This window comes from Pleurodeles waltl, chromosome 11 (assembly GCF_031143425.1).
Source record: "Pleurodeles waltl isolate 20211129_DDA chromosome 11, aPleWal1.hap1.20221129, whole genome shotgun sequence".
Lineage (NCBI taxonomy): Eukaryota > Metazoa > Chordata > Amphibia > Caudata > Salamandridae > Pleurodeles > Pleurodeles waltl.
In genome coordinates this window covers 813,733,316-813,755,433 of record NC_090450.1, presented here as the reverse complement: position 1 = coordinate 813,755,433, position 22,118 = coordinate 813,733,316, and the positions used below count along the sequence as shown (strand labels likewise).

The 22,118-nt window shown below is 44.1% G+C and overlaps 1 protein-coding gene across 18 annotated transcripts in view; it reads right to left on the bottom strand.

Moving 5' to 3' along the window:
* Positions 1-22,118, bottom strand: part of MTMR3 (myotubularin related protein 3) — a 1,044,680-nt gene that overhangs the window by 521,881 nt on the left and 500,681 nt on the right. For all 18 annotated transcript variants that reach the window (XM_069214606.1, XM_069214607.1, XM_069214612.1 and 15 more), the window contains one exon: positions 7,899-8,065. In XM_069214606.1, the coding sequence (XP_069070707.1) occupies positions 7,899-8,065 (167 nt within the window). The remainder of the gene's footprint in view (positions 1-7,898; positions 8,066-22,118) is intronic.

Here is a 22,118-nt window from a genome sequence, read left to right as displayed (position 1 = left end):
TAACAGACTCCTGACAGTTACTCTCATGTGAGAGGACATGTGTGTGAAGTGGAAAAACACAAATTGTTGAACTTTATAAATGATTTGCAAAACCCTTATGAATAATGTGATGGATCTCCAGCCAAGGCGGAAGGAACCTGTTACTTACCCTGTAAGCCTGTGTTTGTGGCATGTAGTGCTGAAGATTCACATGCTGTGCATACTCCTGGCACCCAATGTTGGGCCCAGATGTGGGCAAGATGTCTTTCTTCAGAGAAGTCCTTTGAGTCATGAGGTAGTGTGACTTCTCCTCTTGCTGGTAATGCGCATGGTCATCAGCTCCATTGTTAGATTGTTTTCCGACAGGATGAGTGAGGCTGGAATGTGAAGCGAAACGGAGTATCAATACATATCCATGAAAAAGAGGGAAATGAGACGGTAAGAAACACTGCGACAGCCATAGGCGTCTAGGGAGGAGGGTAGGCGCATGTGAATGTAGAGCACTACATGCCATGATCAGATGATTACTAGGTAAGTACCATTTTCTATTTGAGGCATGACTGGCTGTAGATACACATGTTGTGCATAGACTGAAAGCAGTCTTCCCAGAAAGTAGTGGCTAACCTTTGTGTGCTGAGCAGATTGAAAAAGTGCATGGAGCACAGTTTGCCCAACATTAGCTTGCTGGAGGGCTAGCACATCCACACAGTAATATTTCAGTGTGTGGTGTGGACCACATAGCTCCTCTGCATAGGTCAGCTTTTTGGAAGTTCCTCAGCATGCCACAGACTCCTCTCATCTGAGTAGAGTGGGCTTGTTGGAGTAGGTAGCCCACTTAATTTTAGTATAGCATGTTTGGATGCATCTAGCAATCCGTCTGGAAATACTTTCTTGGACAGAGTCTTCCTTTTATGAGATTTGGAAAAAGCAATAAAGTTGTTGTGTCTTCCTAAATGGTTTAGTTTTGTCAATATAGTACACAAGGGCTCATTTTACAACAAAGCAGGGACATCTCATTCTGTGACTGAATCAGGTTGTGGGGAAAAAAGACAGGACGTTCAATGGATTGATTAAGGTGGAAATGAGAAACCACCTTAGGGGTTGGTGAGAAGGACAACCCTATCCCTATGAACATCTGGGGTTATGCCTGTAGCTCACTGACACGCCTGAGTGAAGTGACAGAAACCAGTAATGCAAGTTTTTAGGAAATTAACTGAAGCAGACAGGAAAGGAGGGGCAGAAACAGAGGGCCCATGAGTCTTGTGAGTACAATGTTGAGATTCCATGCTGGGGAAGGTGGAACCCGAGGAGGAATGACCCTCTTGAGACCTTCCATGAAAGCTTTAATGACCAGAATCCTGAAGAGAGAGATGTGTTGTCTATTATGAAGGTAGGCAGCCACAGTGGCACGATTTAGTTGTATGGATGTGAAGGCTAGATTAGGAACCTGCAAGTGGAGTAAGAAGCAGACAATGTCTTGCACTGCGGCTTCAAAAGGATCAATTCTTTTTTTTTTATTTTTTAGTTACAATAGTACACAAATCTCCTTCAGTTAGACGCAAGCAGGCCTGAGTGGTAGGTCTGCGCGCTTCCTTGAGGATGCTCCTGCATTCAGAAGGAAGATTAAGGGACCCAAAATCTATGAAGCAGATCACACTGTCGAGAAACCCAGGGTCTTGGTGCCTGATTGCTCTATGGTTCCGCGTGAAAAAGTCCAGCTTGTTAGGGACCCTCTTGTGCGGAACCAGAGAGAGTGCGAGCAAAGTCATGAACCAGTGTTGACGGGTCCATGTGGGAGTCTCCAAGATGAGTGTGAGGGACGTCTGTTGAAGCCTTAGAACCACAAACAGAAGGAGAGGGAGAGGCAGGAAAGGATAGGAAAATATTCCTGACCATCTCATCCTAAGTACACTGCCATTGGACTGTGGGTGTGGGAACCTGGAGATGAAGTTTGAGCATTTGGCATTTTCTGCTGTTGAGAGGAAGTCCATTTCAGGTAAGCGCCATCTTTGGAAGTAGCGGAGGAGGACTTGCGGGTGACTTGTTGCACATCCTGCTGAGGAGGATGGCTAAGTTGTTGTCCTGCCTGCTAGCAAATGGATTTCGTAGTAGAGAGCCCACAGCTAAATGCTGTGGGATAGCTATGAAAGTTGGGGAGAGTGTGGGCCCCCTGTTTCTGACGGTAGTACATGGTTACCATATTGTCTGTCCTGACCAGAACAACCTTGCCTATCAGGTGAGGATGGAAAGCCTTCAACACTAGGTGGACGGCTAGGAGTTCTAGGTAGTTGATATGAAGACTGAGCTCCCATTGGCCTTGGAAAGTCAGGTCCTGTAAATGCGCACCCTATCCCATAAGGGAGGCATCCATTATAATGGTCCCATCAATGCAGAGTGACAAGTGTGGCGGCCTGTTCGAAGATCCACTTGACAGACTAAGGCAGCCCTACCAATGAGTTCCTGATAGGAGGTGGAATCATCCAGAGGGGAGGCACGGGCAGGATACATGTACAGGGTCTGTGTCTTAGGTGGATCTGCATCAGAGGAGTCCCATGGGTCACCCTGCTGAGGGGTGTTACATGCCTTGTCCCCTCCCCTATGCCCACTCATGTCAGACTGAGGAGACCGCGGAGATGTGATGTCAAGGGGGTTTGTTGGAGAAGAAAGTGAGGTAGGTGATAGCTGAGGAACATGGTGAGGGGGTGATTGTGTGAGGGGTAAGAGGCTGATAGCCTTACCTGCCTTCCTGTATTGCTTTGGTGGAATTGGATAGTCCAAGGCTTCCTCGGAGGACAGATGTTTTGAGGGAGGAACAACAGCAGATTCCGAAAGGCTGGCAAGGATCCAGCCAATGTGGGGGTGAATGATCAGGTGTTTCTTCCTTCTGTTGATCACCTCCTGCAGTTTGTGGAGAATCGGTTCAATCCAACCACTGATGTTCTTGCTGGTCAATGCCGAAGTCTTTGGCTTTGGTAGAGGACTACTCAGATTGAGAGCGGTGTCAATGGGGTAGGGGTGCCATATTCTTGGACTGATGGGCTGGTGGAAGATCCTCCAGAGTGGAGTCAGAGCTTTCTTTAGGAGAGAAAGAATCTTCACCTGCACGTAATGGTTGTTGTTAATGATCCTCCTGACAGTCCTCTGGACCAAAGAGGTTTTGGGTGTTGTTGCAGCTCTTACACAACATCTTGAGTCGGCATGCCCTTTGGTTGTGAAGAGTCTTGTTGAAATGGAGGGAAGGGTGAGCGTCACAGGGGGCTTCAGGGTGTTCAGGCAACAGGCACAAATTGCAGACCTAATGGAGATCGGTCCGAAGATATTTAGCGTGGCAGCAAGGATAACATCAGAATGGCATCCATTTCATCACCATCGTGGCATGGTGGAGAGATGCAACAGAGTTGGCAGTAGACCCGAAGGGCAAGGCCTGGGAGGGTCGCAGTCAACCTGGACCCTCTAATGGAAGTAACAAAATGTTGACACAAGACGGAGAGTAAAGGAGACGATCGAAATACAGTGCCAAGGGAGGGAAGAAACCCGTGTGAATGGAAAGAAAGTCCTCTGATGAATTTGACTGGAAGCAATGGAGCACAAGTCTGAACCAGACGGCGGAAAGAGAACAATCTGACAATGGAGCAGAAGTTGACGTGCATTACCAGTAAGCGGAGGAATCACAGTAACATGTGACTCAAAAGATTTCTTCGAAGAAAAACAACTTGTACACATCCATACCCAACACTAGATGGCAGGAGTATGCATGTCATGTGTATCTACAGTCACACATGCCTCGAACATGAGGTTCCTGCCTCAATGTATGGGGCTGTGAGGGCAAGTTAAAGCAGCTTGACGGCTCCTGCAACAGGAGGTGGTGTCTTTACAGGAGAGCTGTCTCTGTTGGTGCAATCTACCTTGGCTGCCACCACAAACACTGTCCCCAAAAGACTGGGTCAGCTGCTGCTGCACTGGTTGAGAGGGCTTGCACTGTCTGTAAGCTAGCCCCCTGGAATAATTTCATCTTGGTGAAATGGCTTGGCGGGAGGCTTGAGTCAAATTTTGCTTTGACAGTGACCTAATCACCCACAGCTGCATAATGGCATATTTATCTCATGACTTCAAGTCGAGACCAGAGTCCAAGCACCAGACACATATGCAGTGCAAGCCAGTCATTGACATATGCTGCTTGCTTTTGAGGCACAGCTTTAATCCTATTTTTTTTTGTGGAGACATCATCTCTAGCAGAATGTTCTGAGCTAAACTTGAAGTTGATGGAAAACTGGCAAAGCTGCGAGCAGACCTCTGAATCTGAGCTGGAGGGTGCGAAAACCAAAGGAACTGACATTCATGCACAGGGATGCCACTGATATGTGGGTCTGCTCCTACACTTCTGGGGCTGTACGGAATCACTGCGGAGCCACATGGCGCCACCTTTCTGTGTGCTGAAGTATAGCTGTAAACTTCTGGGATCCAGTCTGGTGCCTGGGGATATTCGAAAGGAGTGAAATGTGCAGTTAAAAGTATCCATCAGAAACACCTTTCAGACTGAAACAACTGCAAAGGATTTCAAGGAATGAGACCTTATTAGCACCACTAAATCATTTCTGGCATTGTCGGAGTTAGAAAAACCTGCATCTGGTTTCCTCTATTACGCACAGGTACAATATGTACTACATAGGTAGCGGACTGTTTGGGCAAAGATGACATGGCATGCTCCAGTGGAGGCTAAATAATTGATGGGTGACCTTGAGAGGGGTGGTTTTTAGGACATATAGAACAATCATATATAAGCTGCAAAATACACTATTGTGACTGAGTGACACGTCCTGGGGGTGCTCCTGGACAGTAGTGATTCAATCTAATTTTAGGGTGCTCCACACTAAGTTTCTTCAGAGTACTTAATATAATCGAAAGCTATTACAGTGGTTAGTACTGGTGAAAGACCTGATGTGTTTCAGATGCCAAAGAAAATAAGACACATTTCTTCACTTGAATTAGAATGACCCTGGGTGGGGATAGTGTGGTTAATTCCCCCTACTGAATTAATGGAGTTTTTAGATGTGCAGTTCAATCTATGCTGCAAAATGGCATTATTATGAATGATGGGAGAAATAATATTCACCAAAGTTCAACCAATTATATTAGATGAAACTGTATAATTTGAAAAGGACGGCAGCTCATAGAGCTATAGCTAGACACTAGGGTAGATATGCTAGCCTGGACCTGCATACGAAGAAACAGGATGGACTGGTGAATTGCCATTAAGAAGTTTATTTATATGGGGTGTGGCTGTCCAAAGAAACGGGGGAAGACGTGGAAGGTCTGGAAAGATAACTCAGAATGTTGTAAGGAAGGTGGTGAAGGTTCCAGAGAATTTGAAGTATGTGTGAAGCGATAATTTGGGGCAATTTTAAGTTTTAATGCAGGTTTGTACGTCATGATGTTTACAATTGTATATACAATAAGACCTCAATAATGTCTGCAGATTTATCGGGAACTATGTTCATTATTAATTTAATGTCAGATGAGATATGCAAACCAGTTTTAGCTTTGTGCTACACATTAGAAAATAAAAAAAATATAAAAAAGAAAACATTATGCTGAACAGATCTTCAATTTAATTTTAGAGAACATATGAATTGCAGTTAAGGACTGGATATATTTAATCTTTTCATAAACGTCTTGATATACCCAGTCATTTAATGTTTAAAGATGTAACTTAATTTCTGGCTATGGTATGCAGTGCCCTAAGCCGCCAACTACTTCATAGTAGTCAAAATCCAATCATGTAAACATGAAGTTCATAGTTTGATTTTTTTTCAAGTTGTTACTCTATGTAGTTTGCAAATTGGTAACACAAAAATGTACATTTAAAGTACCCAAGGCATTCTCCTGGCATACAAAAATGTAAATGGCAACAACAAATAGTGCTTTTGAATAAGAGAGATTGGAAAGACCCCCTGAAGGTGAAAAGGGGTAAGAGGAATAGGACTGGCTCTACAATGGAAAACCAGTGGTTCACATGTCTCAAAAACCAGGATGGGTGTTCAGGTGCTAGGTGCTGCTTTTAGGACTTTAAACTTCTGTGAAGGGGTAAGGAAGTCATTTTATCCTGAAAACATAGGGGCCATGCACGACAGCCATTTGCAGTCAAAGCAAATGATTTTGAACTGGTTGTTTTGCCGGATCGAGACGGGGGGGGGTCCTGTTTTGCTTAAAAACAATCGGTCACCCTCTTGTTGTGAGACCTCGAGACATCATACAACCTGCAAATCAATATGCAAGAATACAGGGTGACTGGTTAAAACTGAGCAAGCGAATAGACTTCCAACAAACTAACAAATGTGCGGAACCATTTTAGTTGCTGCTGAAGAACAATGAAAATTAGGAATGATGTTTATCTGGTATTTTGTATACTGGTGCTATTTAAGGACTAATTCATGATCACCTTTGAAACTTGATCGGATGCTCAAAGGACATCAGTCACGTGGGCAAAAAGCAGGACTAAGCAGTGTTTGGGTCATTCCCAAAATGAGTAGCTGACGTGGAGAATGATTCGAAAGGCAACCTTGTAAGGAGCAATAGGTAATGTTAAACAAGGATCGGTGATAGTAGAAATCTTCAGGAAGGCGTCAGGAAATATCCGAAACCTAATATGCTGTTCTCTGTTAAAAACAAACGGGTTGAAATCAGCCAGGTGTTGTAAAAGAAAGTATTTTTGAAAAGGCAAATTGAAGCTTGAAAAAGGTCCTGCTGAGGAGTAGCTGAGTAAGGAAAAGTTGTGTAGGTAAAACATTACAAGTTTGAAATGATGATCCTAGTATAGCCGATGTCTGGCAATTTTCAGGAAAGTATAGCAGCAGTTTCAACTCAGTTTATAAGGAATAGAGATGCCTACCTATGCAATGATACTTTTCATGTTTCAATAGTGCACCAAATGTACTTTGTTGTAAATAGTCATGCTCCTAATTACACAATTCTGTTAAGTATTTTGCTAATTTAATGGAGCACAGCTTGTCTAAGAAAACGTCTAAGCATTTGTTTTTTCTTTCAGACTACTCAATTATTTTTAAGAGGCACTTTTCCTTGAACTATTAACATTTCTGTTTAATCTTTTTGCCATTTCTGAAAAATTGTGTTTGTCCAGTGCACATCTGTAGTGTAAAAACATGAAAAGCGAAATGAGGAATGTCTAATAAGTCTAACGACTGCCAATAACTCAAGGTACCATTCCACTCCATAATATCCAGCCCACCATGTTAGACCCAGCCATATGCAAATCGGTCTTGGTCCTGCTCCAATAGGGCCAGCCCAGCCCGAACTGCCAATCCAAGCTCTCCTGGGTCCTGGTTTGCTTGTGTTCTGCTTCAGTGATAACCTGGCTTGGCAGATCGGGACTGTTGCTACTGGAGCAGGGTCAAGATTGATCTGCATATAGCTGGGACCAAACAGAAGTGGCATGTTGGGCAAAAGGACAATGGGTTTGAATGCTACCCTGAGAAATGCCAGTGGTTAGACTTATTTGTAACACTTTAAGTCTCCAGAGGTATGCCACAAATGTCCCATGCTTACAGCGCCACTGGACCCAAGCTAAATCAAATTGAAGAGCCCAAACAGTGTCAAACTGGTGTTGGGCTGCTTAAGCTCCGGTTCAGGGAACACCAGCTGTTGCAGTTCAGGCTTCACTGTTCCTATTGGACGAGGGTCAAAAATGATTTGCATTTGGCTCGGTCCAAAATGAGGTGGCATGGTGGGAAAAAGAACAATGGGTTAGAATAGTCCAAGCAATTGCCAGTAGCTAATCTTACTGCAAGCATTCATCCCATCATTTTTTGTGGGTCTCACATCTCAATTGTCACCTGTTCATATTTAGAAGCACTATTTCAGGAAACAGAATCCGGCATACATGCTGCAAGATAGACACTCACCTGGCCGGCAGAGGTCACCATGCTGTTCTTTCTCACTGGCATACACCTCCATGCACCATGCATGGTAAGCAAAGGAGAATAAGTCTTCAATTTTGGATGGAGGTCGTATAGTGTTATTCAAACGCTTCAGCCACTCCTGGCATTGCTCAAAGGTGAAGCACTGACATCTGCATGGGAAACCAAACACAGGCCTGTGAGCAACACACAAAGGCAGCTAGATCTCAGCTGCATATGCCCCAAACATTACCGAACTACAGTGCTGTTAAATTAGATCAATATAAACTCACACCACTGGCCACACAGGCGGTATAGCTCCTCTCTGATAAACCTACAAAAGGTATTCATCATATGCATCGAAGACTGCAATTCATTATCAAAATGAAATTCCCAAAGGCTTGTATACGAGGCAAGGTGGGTGCAAGAAAGCCAGATAGTGATAGAATACCGCATCGCTAATAAAGGCTTTGCACAGAAAATCGTACTTGTAATCACAGTCCTCTATTTTTCTTTGTACAGGATAGCATATATCTTATAGAGAAATTTCAGTTGTTTTACATATTGCTAATTAAACATGTAATTCTAAAGGCAGAACTGTATATTGAAAATGTAGTTTATCCTCATATTTTGCAATAAACTGATAAAAGTCCTTACAGATAAAATGAATCTTTACTCTATTAATGGTAAAGCAGACTTTACTACTCAAGAGAAAAGTCCTCAACATTAGTGAACCACTGTAGCAGAGATTCGGCCTAAAACCAGATGCTTTGGTAAAACAAACTTGAGAGCGCTATTTGTCTACCTGCTTTCTTTCTTCCATAAACCAGGTTTACCACCCTTTTGAATATGAGATTGGCACTCTACTATTACGAAAGTCAAAGAAGGTACTGCAACTAAGAAGAAAAATGCTACTTTCTTGTGATCGTTACCATTGTTGTATTCATGAACAACACTTAAACCACCACATGAAACAAGGAGCATAGATAGCTCTAAGTGCCAATGTATATATCAAGTCCATTTGATCAGAATTATTTGCCTTGACACTGTACCGTGTTGTAGGAACTTGCCATCCTAAAAAGATACTATGTCAAGGTTCTTTCTAATAGGAGTTATGCATACCTGCCCTGTTGCAATTGGGTTCTGCTCATTCAGTACACCCAGATTGTGTTTGCTTTTTGGATCACCTGGTTTTAAACTTTTTAATACAGGTGAGTATCACTACTGGTGTCTCGCCCTTCGTAATCACATGGCAAATGGACTGCATATGTTTACAGACATTTCTGCCTTTTAAGATAGGTCTGATGTGACACAGCAAGGGTAGAGGGCACTTGGCTGGTTATACATTAACATGGGTGCGGGCTGCACGTGGGGGACTGTGGTTGTGCACAGCCTGGTAACTGCACTCAGGTAGCAAGGCGCAATGGAGACTCTGCAGGATCCTGTCGGAGCAAGATGGTGTCGGCGTAGCGGAGAGGCTCGGAAAGCCCCGCCCACCGGAACCAAGCACCGAGCCGCTGCTGCCTCCCCCGTTTCTGAGGAACGCCGTGTTGCAGCAGCGAGGATTTCCCTTGTCAGAAGAACCCAGCCGCTGCCGTTTTGGATAAGGATTGCCCCTGCTCCCTCGCCGGAGAACGCGGGGGGCCTGGCTCTTCTGACTATTCGAGGATCGGAGAGATGCATCAGACGCGGTCAGCATTTAGCGCTCTCAAGGCTGAACCGCGTTTGGAGTAAGGACCTTGAATTGCCGCGCGTCTTGCTCCGGTAAGAGGGGAAAACGTGAATGGGCATTTGGAAAGTGCACAGTGAGTACAGCACAGTGATTTATTGTGCTTGTGGCACGTGGTGATTCCTGAACTTTGCTGCTGTCCCCGGAGGACTTTTGAGGGAAGAAAAGACTCTCTTTCTTTTGTATTTCGCACTTAAGAAAAAGAAAGGGCTCAGGGAGACTGGGGTATCTTTTGGGCTCCTTGAAATTTGACTATTTTCCGGGGGCTGAAGGCACCAGGCACATGGAGGACGGAATGGCCACTCTCAAAAACTCAAAAAAAAAAAAGGATTGCACAATTAGTGACTAATCTCTGGCCTTTTAAAAAAAAAAAAAAAAAGGAGAGAGAGAAGAGAAAGAAAGGGGAGTGAAAAATATTCTCTGCAGCACTGAGGTAGTTGTATAAACAGTGAGCATTAACGGTTGGCGGTTGTCTCTGACTAGTATTAAAGCACTCTGAATGCAGGACTACGATTATTAACTAATTGTATCAGATTCCCACCTTCGACAAAGCTCTCAGGGAAAACTGAGGAGTGAGGCTAAAATAGTTAAAGTTGCAGGAGGGGGTAATTGAAAAACTGAGAGCCTCAGGGGTGTATGGAGTGCAATGTAATGCAGCTTGGTATCGGTATACCCCCTCATGGCTCTTTAAGGAGTGTTATTGAACGAACAATATCGGAAGTACTAATTGCAGTGGCCGGAGTCACAAGATTTATCAGATTATTATCTTATGCTGTAAAAACAAATATGGCGCCTAAAACCATACGGAATCTTGGAGATAAGAGTGGGGGGGCTAAGACGACACGTATTGGCAAGGATAAAGGAGAGGCAGCAGGGGCAAATAAACGTCTGACCTCAATAACTGGCAAAGCGGCTGGGAGCAATGTGTCTGGATTGTTGAGAGATGCCAAGACGGGTGATAGTAATATCCCCCCATCGGAAACAAGGCCGATAGGCAAAAACTAGTCAACCATTACGGCCTTCCTTGCAAGCGGGGTGCAAAATAGTCTTCCTGCACATACAACCCACCCCTTGGAAAGCAAAGTGTCCGGGGTGGCAACCCCTCTTCCATGTGCCGGTATAGAGGCTGAAGACAGTAATAAAGAGATAAGTGAGAAAATACCCGGCCTCTCTGGGCCCAGGCAACCCCAAAGACAACAACCTGATCAAAATGAGGAGTTGGAGCTTCAAAATAAGGAGGGAGCTATGAAAGCATCAGGACCCGCATTCGAAAGGGATGACCTAACTATCCCTCTAGGAAATGGGAAACAATGGGATAAAGTAGTTGGGAAGGATCCCCAACTCATGGACTGGGGCAAAGATTGTAGTGATAAATTCTACTCTTTGACAGAAGAGTCCGATCTCAGCAGTGTTGGCCACAGTTTTAGTGAATCAGAATGGAGTGAGACATCTGAGGCTGACAACAAATCTCCATGAAATGAACTTACAGTGCGGTAATACCGACATCGGAAAATGGTCAGAATACGCCCTGGTTCTCAAGAGGGTGTTGAAAATGTAGCATCTGTGAGTGGCAGGACTTTAAAGTGGGACTACTCTGGTATTGGTTTAATAGATATTCCTACCAGTGGCTCCCAGGGTCTTGATAATGAGAACACAGACATTGGGGCCTCTGCTGGCAGCCCTGGTAACGCATCTACAATGGGCACTGAGGCAGGGATCCTGCAGTCAATATATAACTCAATTAAAGAACTGCAAACTGAGACCAGGATCGAAAGCCGGCGTGCAATGATCGCTACTAAGAGACTGCAGGGGACGGTTCGTAAAGTTGCGAAGTCATGCACAGAGATCGAAGCCAAGCTATGCTCAATGGAAGAAAGGATTGTGGCGGTCGAGAAGGAAGTGGACACTCTGAAAGAGCAGAACGCTGAGCGAGACGGGCAATTGACGGATGTGATGTGGAAAATGGAAGATTTGGAAAATAGACAGAGAAGGAACAATCTTCGATTTCTGGGCATACCAGAGGGGCTAGAAGGAAATAATATACAGGCGTATATGGTCAATCTCCTGCGTGGGGCTTTCCCAGAGCTGGGGAACTGGGACTGGCATAATGAGCTACAACGGGTCCATAGGTTTCCAATAATCCAACGGGAGGGGGGCCAGCGAGCAAAATCGAAATATCCAAGAGCGATCTTGGTCTATTTTGGGAATTATCTGCTACGTCAAGAGATAGCTGACAAAACTCGTCCTAACACCCCACGCTCTTTGGACGGGGTTACTTTCTTTACCCGCCCCGATTTCTGCCATGCTACCGTAGAGCGGAGATGGCGGCTACGACAACTTATTAAACCATTCTCAGACAAAGGAGGGGAAGCTTATTTGTTGGCCCCTGCTAGACTTAAAACAATAATGAATGGAAAAGTGAAAGTCTTCACCTCAGAAATTAAGGCAAAAGAATATCTGATGGGGGACAAGCAATAGAATATAGAAACATAGGGAGGAAGTGGTGCTTGGGAGACGGATGGGTGGGTGAGCCGCTGTATTCACAACACCAATATTCAGGCCACAGGTGGTCTGATTGCTCAACAAGGTGGGGGGCAGTCCCGGGGGGGATGGGAAGGAGATGAGGTGGGGGAGGGCGGAGACTGGCCCAGGGAGGTGGAGGGGGGATGGGGGGAACAGGGAGGAGGGGAAGGGTAAAGGGGGAGGGAGGGGGGAAAAACGAGGGGAGAAAATGGAAAGGAAAGGTTCAAGAAAAGCGAGAGAAATGGGGTGGAAAAACAAGAAGTGTGGAGCAGTCGGAACAGAGAATTCAAGAGAAAGTGAAGCTAAATGTAAGGATCCTATCGAGCAGAAGGAGGGGAAGGGGAAGGAGGAAAAAGGGGGAAAGAAAAAAAAGGGAAACAACAAAAAAATAATAAATGGCTAGGCTTAGAATTGTCTCAATTAATATATGCGGACTAAATGACCCTCGTAAAAGAAGGAGTGTGGCCGAGGAATTGAAAACTTTTAAGGCAGATATTTTTTGTTTACAAGAGACACATGTGGAATATAAAAATTCTGGGATCCTTGGTTCGCTTGGTATGAAAGTGATCGCTCGGACAGAACAAGAAGCCAGAACCAAAGGAGTAGCAATATTAGATCGGACTAATAAACTAAATATTACTCGGCAGAAGGCAGATACGGGTGGAAGATGGGTAATAGTAGAATGTTGTTATGGACATAGTAGCTTTACATTATGCTCTCTGTACGGGGTGGTTACGGACGATCCAGTAGTGGTAGATACTCTTGCCATTGAGCTAACAGATTGGGCCCCTCCCTATATTATATGCGGGGACTTCAACTTCAACGGATCTTGGGAGGGATTGCAGGATTTATTAGCACCTACAACCAAGAGGTATCAGGGGCGCAAACCTCGGGTATATAAGGCAATGGTCGCTATGCAGCAAGAATTAGGATTAGTGGACGCTTGGGTGAAGCTGCGTAAACCAGACCCTGGATATACTTATTATTCATTCCCTCATGCGAAACTAGCACGACTAGATTATTTTTTAATCTCTCCCGTACTTTTGAAGCAGGGTAAGATTGAGCTATATTCACGTATTGTATCAGATCATAATCCTTTAGTCCTAGATTTAGAACTGAGTGGGTTAGAGCCCAAGGTTAGTAGATGGACATTTGAACAAGGGCTCCTTAAGGACCCGGAGTATTGTGAGCATATGAGAAAGTGGTTAGTGGAATTTTTGGGGTTTAATCAGGGGTCAGCTTCAGTAGAGATAATCTGGGACACTTTGAAAGCAGGAATTCGAGGCGAAACATTGAGTTTTAGTATCAAAAGACAGAAGGATATCCGAGGGAGAATAAAAGAGCTCCAAGTGAAGCTACAGGAGGCAGAGAGGCAATTGATTATAGCTATAGAAGCTGGAGCCGATGTAAGGAGGGCTCAGGAGGAAGTTGCTATAGTAAAAGCAGCAATGAACATGGATACGGCCCAAAGAATAGCGGAGAAATATTTAGCACAGCGTGCACAAGGGTTTGAGTATGGAGAAAAAGTCGGGCGATTGCTAGCGATACGGGCAAGCCAGAAAATAGCATCTGGGGTCATCAGAGAGATTAAAGACTGGCAAGGCCAGGTAGTAGCAGAAGTAGATGGAATTAGAAAGGTGTTCCATAGATACTATCAGGAATTATATAGTGATATATCTGGACATCCGGAGGAAGAGAAGTTGGAGTTTCTACACCCCATCAAGGTTGAGAAATTAGCCAAGAGTGACATATTACGCTTGGGGGAGCGGATAGACATTTCAGAAATTGACAGGGCAATGAGCGATCTACCTACCGGAAAAGCTACAGGGCCCGATTCGATTCCTTTAGAATTCTTTAAAGTTTTTAAAGTATTACTATTCCCTGTGATGGTAGAGCTGTTTAGTCAGGTTCAGAACGGAGGGGAAATTCCCCCATCTTGGGATCTGACCAATATAGTTATGTTTTTGAAGAAGGGGAAACCTTCGTCAAACCCGGCCTCATATCGACCGATCACATTAATAAATAGTGATGTTAAAATATACTCAAAGATACTGGCTGCACGATTATCGCGGGTGATTAAGGAGCTCGTCTCCCCTAGGCAACATGGGTTTGTCCCAGGAAGAGACACTACTAACCATATCCAGAGAGTTATAGCACTCTTGGATGCCACAGAGGTAGCAAAGGAGCCTATGGCGGTTGCTTTATTAGACGCAGAAAAGGCATTTGACCGGGTAAACTGGAATTATCTGTGGTATGTTATGGAACACTATGGGTTAGGGAAGAAATTTATTATAGCGGTAAGGGCTCTATATAGATCACCGGTCGTGAAAATACAGTTAATGGGAGGACAATCCGAGAATATTTTGATCAGGAGAGGCACTAGGCAGGGATGCCCATGCTCCCCCCTCTTGTTTGCATTGTATATAGACCCTTTGCTCAGACAGTTGGAGGCAAATAGCAAGATTCCAACAGTACATAGGCTGGGATGGGATACAAAAGTATTAGCATATGCAGATGATATAGCCATTTTAACGCCCTCCCCCGACTCAGCACTGAAAGAGGTTGAAGAGGTGACGACAAAATTTTGAAAGTTTTCTGGATACTTGTTAAATAGCGCTAAAACTAAGTTGCTGGCTAATCAATACACAAACACCAAAGACAGTCGGAGGGTGGATCAGGCAGTATATTTAGGCATCAATATTACACCAATGATAAATGAAATTGTTAATCTGAATATAGATCCTATACTGAGGAAAGCCAGAGAAGATATGTGCAGATGGAATAATCTACATCTGACTATTGTGGGGAGGTGTAATATGGTGAAAATGATCCTCCTTCCTAAACTGTTGTATCTTTTTCGGGCCATACCACTGAGCTTTAATAATCTTAGATTTAAAGAGATAGAAAGAGTGATTATGAGATTTATTTGGGCATATGGTAAGTGTAGAAGAGCAAGCAAATTTTTGTCTCTCTCTCGAGAAAGGGGGGGGTGGTAGTTACCGAATATAAAATGATATCAAATTCCAGCAGCTTTTCAGTACATGCGTCCATTATGGGGTCCCAAGAAAGAAGGAATTACAGAAGTAGATTGTCCTAGTATTTATGAGTTGCAGACAGGATTAGATGCCAATGGGTGTCTGGTAACGTATCATGAGCCTGGATATTATAAGAAAACTAGATTTAAGGTTTTGGGAGCAGCATATAAGTGTTGGCAAGTATGGTATAAGAAGAAAGGACTCGATAGATATAATCATTATACCATGATTGAGAAGAACCCACTGCTCCCCGAGATTTTTCAGGATAAATACATGGCAAACTGGGTTTCTTTAGGCATAAGTAGGCTAGGGAATCTCTTTGATAATTTCGGGGTGAAGGCATTTGGAGATCTACAGGAGCCGTATGGTCTTGAGCAAAGGGACTTTTTTAAATATTTACAGATACGGGATTTTTTAGGGAAAAAAAACAGGAGGTGTGCAGGGATTCAGAAGTAATCAACTGTTGAACAATATCCTGGCCAATCCTAATATAACCATTAGATCAATTTACCCTTTGATTCTGGCGGATCAGCTAGATGATCTAGAGAAGTATAAGGAGAAGTGGAATAAACTACTGGTGGATGGAAGTAATAACTTTATGAGGTCATTGGAGCTGGGATGTACCATTTTATTATCTTCCTCCTTGCAAGCGCAGCATTATAAAACTATATTTGACCTGTATCATACCCCAGCTCATCTTGCCAAATGGGGGTGTACGGCAGGAACAAATTGTCCAAGATGTGGGAGGTATGGTACGGATATCGTACATATGATGGCTACATGTGGGGAACTGGAGGCTTCGAGGGAAGGTATTCAATCGGTTTTGAAGGAGGTTTTGGGATGTGATTTCGGCCTTACCCCCGAGATTATGGTTCTCGGGGTAGCTGGAGATTTGGATGGTTTACATAGAGCATTTATTTTTGTAGCCATGGCAGTGTATCGAATATGTATAACATCCGCAAGGCTGAATGTACGACCCCCGTCTTGGCAGCAATGGTTGGCTAGGCTGCTCGCTGTATATCATCTGGAGGTGGCATTATATGAACGCAAGGGGAAGCATGCCAGGAGGAAAGGGAAGGCAATATGGGAGCCACTTAAGGTCTGGATTCGGACTCACAATGAATAGCGTATAAATAAATAACCCCCCCCCCATCTATCTCTCTCTTTCCCGTTTGTTTCTCCACAATCGGCTTAGAATGTTATGTTCTCAGTGTAAAGTGATGTAAGAATATATTTGCTGTATGATTCTTTCCAATAAAAAAAAATAAAAAATAAAAAAAAGGAGACTCTGCAGGATTAGATATTCACCTGGGATAGGCCTTATAAGGTTAGAGTAAACTAAAAGGGAAAAGTCAGTGTGATATACTGTTTTGTCTATAGCAGTGCTTCCCAACCTATGGTCCAGGGACCCCAGGGGGTCCATGAAGCCTCCTCAGGGGGTCCGTGACTGCTTACAAAATGAAATAATATTTATAGATTAATAAAGTGTATGTACATAAAGTGGCTAAATCTACAACTGATATTTTTAAAACATACTGTAAAGGTCAAGGAATTTGAAATAGAAGGCTAAAAATTAAATTAGTATCCTCAGACTGATTTGTGGAAACAGTGCAGGTGCATCATACAGAATACACTATGGACAATGTGTTGCTTTAATTTAATTTAGAAAAGCTCCAACCTTCCAATTAAAATTAATTAATTTATTTTTATTTAAATTTGTTAGCATTTGTGTATGTGTTTGACAACTCATTGTTTATGTGTTTTTTTGTGTATTGTTTTGCGTTTCAAATCATCAACAATGTTTAGGCCGTGGTCCTCGGCTTCCAGTGATGACTCAGCAGGGGGGAAGGGGCTGGGAGTCTCCAGATTCCAATAATGATTCAGTGGGGGTCCCTGGGTTCCAGTAATGAAAAAGGTTGGGAACCACTGGTCTATAGTGACACTTTATTATACACACAGGGAGAGAACTGCATTATAGGGCTGTTTTGCTTCTCTTTGGCCTACAGAGACCATTGACGTCTTAAACTGGAGTGTAACTCGTGCAGGAAAATCAATTCTGCAATTTTCAATATGATAAATGTACACTTTACGGGTCATCCAGAGTTGTCATAATTATCTGGCTCAGCTCAAAATCAGTGCCCAGGCATGTTTTTGTCACCCTGCTGTGCCCAGTTACTTACATTTCTTTCCAGCAGACGGAACAAAGGCCAGCGCACACAAAAGAAGCAATTAACAGTTCTTCACCCAGCTATTAAGGAGGAAAGGGGTGGGACGAGATGTTACACTGCATAAAGCATTGTTCTGCACAAACAGGAAACAGCCCAGGCAACTGGAGCCAAGCCAGGAGGAGGGCTCACTTCGAACTTTTGGTATGCAAGACCCTGGCAACGGGCAGAGCTGAGACCCCAGCAACCTGTGACTCCTGAATGATGCCACCAAGTTGTGCAGGAGAGTTGGGATAGGGGTGGAGAGGTGATGTGGCATCCTAGGATCGGCCGGAGGTGCTGACTTCTGGAAACTGACTCTCCCCTTTAAACACTTTTGCACAAGAAGGAGATTCTCTCTTGCTTGTGGAGCTTTCTACTTTTCACTGCTGGATGCGGAGACCTTCCTGAAGAACTGGACGATGGAACTTCCTGACCCACCCCACCCCCAACTCAGGACAATGGACTCTGTCCAGTTGACCCTAATACCAGTGGATCTCCCTAAGGGCCAGTGAGGCTGGTCCCATTACAAACCCTAGGGACCAGTTGGGAAAAAGCCCTGGACTTTTCTGCACCCAGAAAGCAAAATTAGAAAGAGAGCTGGTGTAGGGAGTCAGGAGAACCAGCTCCTTAAGGACTGCACCGCTTTGAAGGTGAGGAGGGTTGCTCCAACTGCCCCGGTGGTTAGAGCTCGCCTCCAGGAGTGAAACGAACCCAGGTCATCCAAATTGCCCAAAAGGGCCCGAGTTATGGCATTTAAAAGTTTGACCTTTCTTGCCTCGGAGCGCGTGGGGCTCTGCTGCCCATCCGGTAAATTCCCCTGGGGTGGGCTGGGGGTTGCCCCCAGAAACAAGAAACTGCGGGGAAGCGCCGTAGCACTTTCCCCTCAAGAGCAAGAAGAGGCCCAGGAAGTTATCGGTGGGCCCTGGGAATAAATCCGCTGTGAGGGAATACCGTCGCACTCCCCGAATCAAAAAGAAAGTAGCCCAGGAACCCATTCCTAGGACCTAGGAAGAAAGACTTTGTGAGGGTGCGCTGTTGCACTTCCCTGTTAAAGAAGGAAAGGGCAGGGAGAGAGCTGCTAATAAAATATTCACGGCTCCTGAGGGAGCGCCTCACAATGCCCTGCGGGGCTGGCTTATTTTTCGACTGTTTGGCCCCGATTTTGGTTGTTTCTCCCCTTGTGGTGGCCCCAGGACGGCCTGGTCACCACCAACAATATAAGGAAGTATGCAGCTTCCCCCAAGACAGACTTCAGGCGTCCCCACACCAACTTGGATGGGACTCAAAAACATTAACCTCGCCAGGATTACCAACATGTTTTCAAGCACTTCGAAGGCTGGAGCTTGTGCTCTACAACTGCGAGTGCTGCACCCTCAAGGGGCTACTAGTATGGTTACAGTGATTATGGCCTGAAGGAGGTTAAAGAAAATCCATTTCTTAAAGTGCTCTCTAGGGGCGTATGTATGGTTGCAATGCACTGGCATTACAATGTGATGTCCTCTAGGGGCTGCTTTTGTAAACTGCAGCTTGATGGTTAAAAATATACAAAAATACACCAACACAGGTTTCACTCATTATAAATGTTTTATTGGTTTCTATAATGATGACAATGTTTGCTGCTCATGGTATATATGTTAATCAGCATTAATAAGTGCATTCATGCAGGATTGTTATTTTTGACAATTGCATTTAAGTACAAAACGGTGACTTTAATAAGTGGTTTGTTGCTCTTGAACCTTGACAAAATCGGTAGACTCACTTGATATATTTGTGTGACCCTTTACGGGGGTCAAAGGTGATTATACAATGCTATCTATTAGTGTGGGTGTAATAAATGTAATTCTCATTTTCTAAAGAAGAATTACAAAGACAATCGTCTATTGAGTATTATGTTATTATTGCATGCCAGTAAATGGTGATTACTAGTCCACACCACCTTCTGCATCTGTACTCAGAGTCAAGCGCTACAATGGGTTACTTGGTTGCCAGTAAGGGGATTGTGGACCTATTAGTTGTATAGGCCACACAACTATTAACAAAGATTCCTATATGCACCATTTCCTGCTTTATTTTCCTTCTTTTAGATAGAATGAAAAAGGTGAAAATGTTTTTTGGGCTAAAAGGCCTTCCAGCGAGAAAGATCACAATTTAAGTCTATTCCCCGCACAGAAGTAGGTTTTGTTATGTTTATGTTATCACTGCTGGGATGGAGAACTGCTAAATCTTATAATCAATCACTTTTTATTTAGGTTTCTGGCATAGCAAAAGATTACTGAAATATTAATAAATTCAGCCAAGTGTTTTCAAGCCACAGAAAGGAAATGGTAATGGGATTAAGTAAAGAAGTCTTGACTTAACTCAAAGAGCAGATCGCAGGAAATCTTGCAAAGGATTTAATACTGTAATATAATAATTAATGCAACACCAGGCACAAGTGCACTTTACCCATTTTGCATCTATACTGCTGTTCTGACTGTCTTAAGCTACTCTGGGGATGTCATCCTGTGCCCCCTTTAAGTCTTTTGAATGCTGCAACATCCAGACATGTTGGTCTTTTGCGATTACTAGACAGATTTTTTTCTCCATGCTCAAACCAGTATGGACACTCCCTAAATATGACGATGGGGCATAAGACTTGTACCAGTCCTTCTTACCCTATTAAAATTGTTGAATATATTTTTTTCCCTATCAGAGTAACATATTTTAATTTTCACAGAAATCATTTATGGGACATTAGCTGTATAACAACCATTCCTGCTCAATACTTAACAACTCTTTACTTAAATGTACACAAGCTCCTGTAAGTTATTTTTTGTGGAGGAGGAACATGAATAGGCGGGACCACAGAGTTTGGGAGGCAGTCAATCACACTTGTTTTAGCTACTTAATTCAGTGCCCTTACAGCCTAGGGGGTTATGGTGTTATATAGGCAGCTTTCATAGTGAATCTCTGGAGATCACGGAGGATTTAAACTAACATACCACTTCTCAAAACTCCCAAAATCAGAATGGCACAAGCTCCGTATTAAGGAAAGCTAGATCATGGTGGATGTTCAATAGTTTATTACATGAACAAATTAATTACATTTGGTATAACTATTTCTTTAAATTTCTCAAACAAAAAATGCACCCAGAATAATAATACAATTTTGTGGTTCTACATTAATGTACTACTTAGACATTTTTTGAAATATTTCATTAGTGTTTCAGCAAACATGACAACGGTAACAGACATGCATAACGTATTTCAACCAGTAACAGAAATTAAAACACACAAGGTCCCAACCCAGAATAGAGGTTTGCATGCTTTTAACTCCTGTACGTGAGACTAATAGGCGTCTAATTGGTTATTTTGCATATATACTCAAATACATGAAATCAGTTTTGCAACACAGGCTAAAGTAAGAAATTAGTTTTCAACAATGTATACAAAGATGGGCAACCTTAAATAAAGTTTGAGTACAGCAGTACAAACTTTTTAAGGATTGTTTCCCTCGTGTCTATAAAGCAACGTAGAAATTCCTTCAAACCTCAGCCCTAGTCTAAATTCTCTAGAATATTTTGCAAGGACGATCCACTATGGGTGAAACTTTTCTAGCATTAAATTTGCAACATCAAGTAGAAAACATTGTTAAAACCTATAGAAGAAACTAGTGCTGGTAAACAACTTTCATAAGTAAATAACTTATGATGGGGCAGTAAGATGGGTGTCGGACTCTAAGAGTGCTTTGGGATCCTCCGTCATCTGTGCCATCCGTGCAGAATCAGGACATCTCTTAGCTCTGAAGGGTGATCCTGGCATATCCCCAGACCTGCCCTATGGATTAACACGGAGTGGGTGGCTGCCAAGGACTCCTTTCATGGCTGTAACATGCTGGCCTCTCGTTCCTAATTCAAGATGGCAGCCCGGACGGACGAAAAACTGCTGCTCACCCACAACACCATGGAATGTTGTGGCCCCAGGCCTTAATGGGACACCTCAGTTCCAACGGACATGTATGCACCCCTGGCCGCCTCCCGTTGCGGGCTCTTTCTGAATCCTGCAGGACTCCCTGCACTCCAGTTGCATCTGCCAAGAAACGGACGCACATTTCTGCAGACCGCCAAGCAGTGGAATAAAGAAATTAAAAAAAATTACAACCAGACATGATGTGAAGGGGCTGGCCTTCTGTGGAGTTTCTCAGGCACAGGGCGCTGATCTTCCTGGGTGACGGGGACCCCTGGAGCAGGGACGCACTCGTCCTGGTGGAACCTTGCATGGCCTTTGTCCTTTGCCTACCGGACCTGCCCGAGATTGAAGGACCATGTAGTGACAGCTGGTCTGCTCTATTGAGAACTCTTCCCCAAAGTATAGCAATGGCCCCAACTCATACCTGCCTTGAGGTTTGCAGGCCAACCCTGGGACTCAGGTACGTTGGCACTTGCTGGGGTCTGGATGCATTAGATGTGTCGTGTTTGTGGGGTGCAAGCGACACAAGGACAGTCCTGTCTGTGGCTTCTATGGCCCTCGGCAGGCCCTGTCTCTGTCTCCTGGAACTGTGAAGGCCCGACTTGGATACCTGGTGGCCTGGGGACTATGGGGATGCACTACATCCCTTGGTAAGAGTTGGGGAGGAGCCAAGATGGCGACCGAGTCGGACGCCTAAGCGGAGAGCTCCGACTCGGGCCCAGTGAAACGAACCTGCAGGGCGCTCCCAACCGGGAGATCGGAACCCTGAAGAGTGCATCCGGTC